Source organism: Mercenaria mercenaria, chromosome 3 (assembly GCF_021730395.1).
Source record: "Mercenaria mercenaria strain notata chromosome 3, MADL_Memer_1, whole genome shotgun sequence".
NCBI lineage: Eukaryota > Metazoa > Mollusca > Bivalvia > Venerida > Veneridae > Mercenaria > Mercenaria mercenaria.
Window position 1 is genome coordinate 3,374,185 of NC_069363.1, and position 6,308 is coordinate 3,380,492.

The 6,308-nt window shown below is 32.5% G+C and overlaps 1 protein-coding gene across 1 annotated transcript; it reads right to left on the minus strand.

Moving 5' to 3' along the window:
* Window positions 1–438: 438 nt before the first annotated feature.
* On the minus strand, window positions 439–4,738 carry LOC128555442 (uncharacterized). The gene is made up of 4 exons (XM_053537718.1): window positions 4,631–4,738; window positions 2,133–2,199; window positions 1,044–1,228; window positions 439–485 (listed from the first exon to the last, which is right to left on the minus strand). The coding sequence occupies exons 1-4, from the start codon at window positions 4,635–4,637 to the stop codon at window positions 439–441; spliced, it is 306 nt and encodes a 101-aa protein (XP_053393693.1). The 5' UTR covers window positions 4,638–4,738.
* Window positions 4,739–6,308: the final 1,570 nt, after the last annotated feature.

The following is a 6,308-nucleotide window of genomic DNA, read 5'->3' on the forward strand; positions in this document are numbered from 1 at the left end:
CTGCCTACATATTTGAAAGCAAACTGTGTGCAGAAGTAATTTTGAAACATATATTTGAAAAATTTACAGTTAACAGTTAAAGCATAATTTTGTTACAAAACGCAAATCTTAATGTTTCTAAACACAGCGGTATCCGCAGAAAACCTAGTTTTGAATAATTTGGTTTAAATACTGAGAAGTTCAATGGTCTGAGAAGTTGAGTGGAAAAAAACCAAACATTCTCCATGTTTATGTTCTCTGTAAGCTTCTGAGATTAGCTGTTGTGGTCTTCAAGTTTTACAATTGTTAATGTAAAATATTTGATGTTTTGTCTTTTGAACAGTTTATCTTTATGCAGTCTCACTTAATATTACGCTTTCGTATTTCAAGATGTTTACAAAATATCTAATTCGTGCAATCCCGATGTGTGCGTAAAGTACAGGACCTGCTGTTTTCTCTTCAAACAAATGTTCTTACCTGTAAAATAATGTCGCCTCTCGGATTATCTAAAACGGAACAAACACGTGACTGTGAATATTTTCCTTCTGTCAAATTAGTTTCCTTTGTGCACTTTTGGAACGACGAAGAGTAGTTAAGGCTATTAAAACTGACGGGACATTTATAAGATCATCAAAGTGATAATTACTGCTTTACAATTGATTTCAATGATAAATAATTCCAGTATTAAGTTTAGGTTTATCAAAGACGTTTACACATGTAGGAACCTATAGTTTATCATATTTGCATTTATGTGCGTATTTCAACGGTGCACCAACGCTTAATCACATTCCTTTTTCTGTATAAAACATAAAGTACGAGCATTGATCGTTTCATATCTGCTTTCGATTAAAGCTTGTATGTTAAGTATAAAAGTCGTTTTCGATTTTCTTAAAACGAAATATATGTTGGGAATTATAATGATTAAATAGTATGTGGTATTCATACATGGATAAATCCTGATAATAATTCTTATAAGATATACCTCTTTCTTAAATAGCAATTTTTCAAAAAGCAAACGCCAATCTGTAGAAATTTTGAAAAGTTAAATTATGTCAAAAACTTACAGTCAGAAAAGCTCTCTGTTTCTGCCACGACATCAGTATATGTTCTTGTAGCGTACGAATATATCTTTAGTTCTGTTTGCACGTCATACATTCCACTTTTAATCTCCAAAAAGTTATACAGGTCTACAGTTACTACGTAATTTGTTCCAGGGCTGATAAATCGAGGTGCAAATACGTATCCGTATCTGAAAAATTATAATTGCTTTTTTGCCAACAAACTTAATTTCTAATCGCAATAACATACTAAACACGATAAGTAATTTCGGAGAAAAGCCGACTTTTCCAAGATATATTTTCGGAGGATTCCCTTTGGATTCATTTAGATACAGAATAAGCAATTGTACTTTGAAATTCAAATTAATTCAATTGCAATTATTTCATTATAGTGTAACGTAAACATATAAAGTTTCTTGTTACATACAAATATATTTACAGAATCAAAAAATATAAACATACGTCTGTCATTGATAGTTAATATAACTGCTAAATGGCAAATGTACTATCTATATGAAATATCATTTTTGTTGAGTTAAACGACACATTGACACAAGTAGCGGTTATATGGCGACTTTCAAGATTTTGGTTGTTTAGGATACCCTTCTGAGCATTATTTCATCATGTCATGCGCAGGCAGCTGGGTAGAACCACTTACCTTCCGTAAGCCCGTTAGATGACTGCCTGGCATGAAAGACGTCTACGCACCAAGCGAAGTTTTGAACCCATAGCGTCGATGGGCAAGTGATTCGAAGTCAGTGGCTTAAACCACTCAAATCAATCGCCTACATCCGACGCAACTGGGGCAACACACTGAAAGACTAGCCAACTACCCTCTCATCAAAATGAAATGGTAACACTTATATAAGGACTTTTCATATAATCATAACCATCAATATCAAGATTATTTTAATTTGAACATGTAACTTTCTCTCTTTTTGTGGTGTTTTTTTTTCACACTCGTAAAACAATTTCTTTTCAGCTTTTAAAGTAAAGACAGACATCAGGATGTACGTTCGTCATTATGTAAGGCAAAGATGTGTAACCGAGTAGAACCTCAAACTTCATGCGAATTAGCTAGTTATAAAAACATACTTTTTAGCTGCGTCCGACTGCAGAAAACACAATACTGCTCCATATACCAGCAAAACTAAGTAGTGAACTGTAATTATAAAACTTTTTATCAATGCCATGAAGTATGGACGTTTTGGAGATTATTTCGAACAATTATGCATCCAAGAAATTGTAATTATTACTAAATATATTTAATAAGACATTTGTTTTATAGTTGAGATCCTAAAATGAATACGTAAAGTTTCAAATATAACGATAACTATTTTTGGACGGATTGATGAAGACAATTCCGTCCAGCGGAACCACAATAATAAATATACGAGTTTCGGCTTAATCGATTTTTTGATAACCACCATAGATTTCACACTCCGCCGAAAGAAAATAGTTCTCAAATGGCAACACATAGAACAACTGAAATCACCACGCTTCATGTAGTGCTGCGCGCTTTAACTGAATGCAGAGACATTGTGCCCGCTGACCAATAAACTAAGCACGCTTTATAGGCTGATCACTACCAAATAGAATGTAAGCTTATCGTAACAATTAAATGGATCTTGAATGAAAATTCGACGAAAAAGGTAAAACAAATTGACATTTTGGTTGCACAGGGCTAAATTTCGCGTATTTTTGGGGATGGGGGTGACCTGTAATGAATTGTCATTTCTCTATATTTTCTCAGTATTTTGCAAAAAAAGACTAAGCAGAATCATTGTAAAATAGGTGCACCTTGAGAATGAATGCAAATTCATGGAAAATCACACAATTTCTTTTTCTTATAGGCTGATCACTACCAAATAGAATGTAAGCCTCCGCTGGTCTAGTCACAAGTAGTCCAAATATAAATAGTACTAATCTTTCTTCCTTTCCTAGTGCATTTTCTCGACAGCAACGTGCTTACTTTTACCTACCGTGTTTCAGTATGTATCCCTTTGCATTCTATTGAAATCGGCATGTTCCTATCGCATGCTGGTTAAAAAATGGCGGCGTAAGAATTGAATGTCTCGGAAAGAGAAATTGAAAGAAGCTAAATTCAGCGGGTTGTATTTACCGAACTTTTTCATATATAAAAGTTAACACCTCCTTTTCTTTTTGTTTTTGTAAAGTAGCGATCTAGTTCTTTATGGGAATATAAGTCTCTGAAAATCTGATATGCTAGAAAATGTCGAAAACCCGTTATGAAGTAAGTGGGTTTTATATGAAATAAAGAAGAGCTGGATTTAGTGGTGTTCAGCCTATAATACGAGACGGTGTTTTTATCGCTGGATGACGGATTTTAAATTGAAGATTATACATCAATAGAATTCACAAATAAATAGGCTGTAGTGAAAAAATCAGAATTTAGGGGAAGTAAAAGCTCGGATATTTTCACCACAAGGAAGTGAAGTAGAATATAATTAGAACTTTGATAGATGCTTTTGATAATCAAAAGAAGTAAAAGACTTTTCAAATGGTGATACTTGGAAATGTATTGAGAAAGGAATCCGTTATATTGCCGAATACAGTATTACTCAGCTCTTAGTAAATCTGTAAAAGTTATTACTATTCTAGAGCAAAACCAAAATATTTCTTGCTCAGTCTATTTTAATTTGCAACATGGTAAACAGTCATATTTGTATTCCTTAAAGGTCTGAACGTCCCTGCTATAATTAATGACCTTAAAATGTGTTTCAGTTCTGTTCCGTGTTATTATAGTTTGATTTATATTTGCCCAATAGTTATTACAAAATGTATGATTGTTTTGTAATTGTATGTATGTGTCTACATGCACATCTGTGCTGTCTGATAATGATAGTCTACATTGTTCATATTTAGTCATTAAATTCACAACGAACATAGTTTGACAAGGAAATGGTTACACTGTTGTAAAAACAACCGAAATTTAACACTTCCAACTGAGTAGACACATTGCTGATCTCGAACATGACAGAATCGATACCCGACATTTCAAGACAATCCGTCCTCCAGTATTTACAATGCTTTGATTATTATCAGTACTTTCCACCCAATATCTTATCCTCTTGAACTAAAAGTACTTTGACCGTACAGAAGCATAGAATTTCCGTTTCATACAAAGTATAATATATGCTATTATATTTAAACAATAACACAGCAATCAAATATTTTATTTGATGCATATAAGTAACTGTTTCTATCTGAAATTTTTTTCTAAAGCATTTTGTGTAATATAACTTAAGGTGATATTGGATATTGTCAACCTATGAACGAGACATTAACCCGAATAAGCACATCATGCAATAGTTTTAAACAAACTAAAGTATTAAAGTCTTCAACTGAAACCTTTTCTCCACATTTTCTGATCAGTAACAAACATTTATAATCTAAAGGCTGTCGCCTTGACACCTGTTGGTACAGATGTTACTGAAACGAACTACACCCGACTGGGTGATATCCGAAACAATGATCAACCTTGATATTGTTCGAAAAGTAGTATTCTGAATAAATCTATTGTTGTCCTTTGGAAAGTCTTTACTTAAGATATAATAAAAAATATTACGTACCAGACATTTTGTCACGCAGTCATTTCCAAAATGATAGCTTTCTGAAAACGGGATAGCTTTATAAGAAGTACACCCAGCAACAACGGAATACTTGATCGAAATATGTTGCAACATATTTGGTATTTTTACATTAATATGATTATCTGCCAAAAGTGTGTTACAGGATTTAACAATAAGAAACAGCTAATAAATAACTCAGATATATTGCTTATTTCCATATTTGATGTCTATAGTGCCGATTTTTTTCAAGTTACCTTTCATATTGATTTACTTGGCTATACATTTGGAAGGGGAAATTAATTCTTCAATACAATTTACTTAATTTTCCAGGAACAAAAACATCTGGATGGTGAAATAGGCATTAAGGTCATAATTTTTGTATTTGGATGTATCAGCTGCACCAAAGAGCAAGAAGAATTCCGTCCTTCGAGATATACATCTACGTCTGAAATCATTCAAATAAATTCTCGCAGTTACATAAATGAAATGCTATTGAAAAATGGTGTAAGAACCAAAAACAAACACACTCAAGAGATAGAGACGTTTTCGTTACCTGCATTTGTGTCCATTGGCAGTGTGCTTCTTTATAATAATGACTACCTACAGTTTAACTAAAACAATGATATACACAATAGAAGAAGCAACAAAATCGTGAAACAAATGGAACAATATGACACAAACACTTTGCATAAAAACTACATAAAAGGGATAATTTAAAATAGGTGTTTTTGTAAGCCGTTGTCGAAATATGTTTTTTCTCCATCGTTAAAAATGCTTTGACATTAACATTTACATAAAATATAACGCTGAATAAGTATTTATTTATGCAGAGTATAACATGACTGCTAGAGTATCTATTAAGTATTTAGTATATCTATCTAGCAGATACAATTTCCGTATGACTCCTACAATTTGTATGAAAGTATATATGGAAATCCTCTTATAGTATTAACGAACAAGAAATTAAGTGAACAACATATGTGTAAAAGATAAAATGATAATAAATTTGCTGCTTTAATCATGCAGACCAGTTCAGGGCTGACTGACTAACTTGTCGAGCAAATATCTCGCAGTAAACCCTATTTTACATGCTAAATATAATGCAGTCGGAAATATTGGATTAACGACGCAGACTGAAATTAGAGAAAAAAGTGGTTGGGTATGATGATAAAATTTATCTGCAAAAAGTACAAGGTTTCGGTACATGAAATGGATACTGTTTCAACTGTTATTAGGACACAAAGGAATGCTCACTGAAATAAAGATGAAAAAACATCAAATAAGAAAGTTATTGTTGAATTGCATACAACTCAGTGTGTACATTCAGAGTCAACAATTAATATTATTGTGTGAAAATAATAGCACTTTACCTTGTCCAAGCATTTATCGATACCCTACAGATTCTAATTTAAAGAAAAAAAAAGTGAAGTAAGATCACTAGCTTTATTTTCATTTTGCATACCGTAAGCTAAACATAGTATTTAGTTTGTTTGCAATGTAGCGCATATGAAAATATATGGTGATCAAGGAAGGCCACATTGCAAAATTCAAAGAGTGTATTCCCCTTAATACATTAAATGATTATGGTTACAGAAGTAGAGTTGGTTGCAATAATGATCCAGAAATGATTTCATTATTAATTTTTAACATGGTATTTACGAAATACAATGCACTTAAA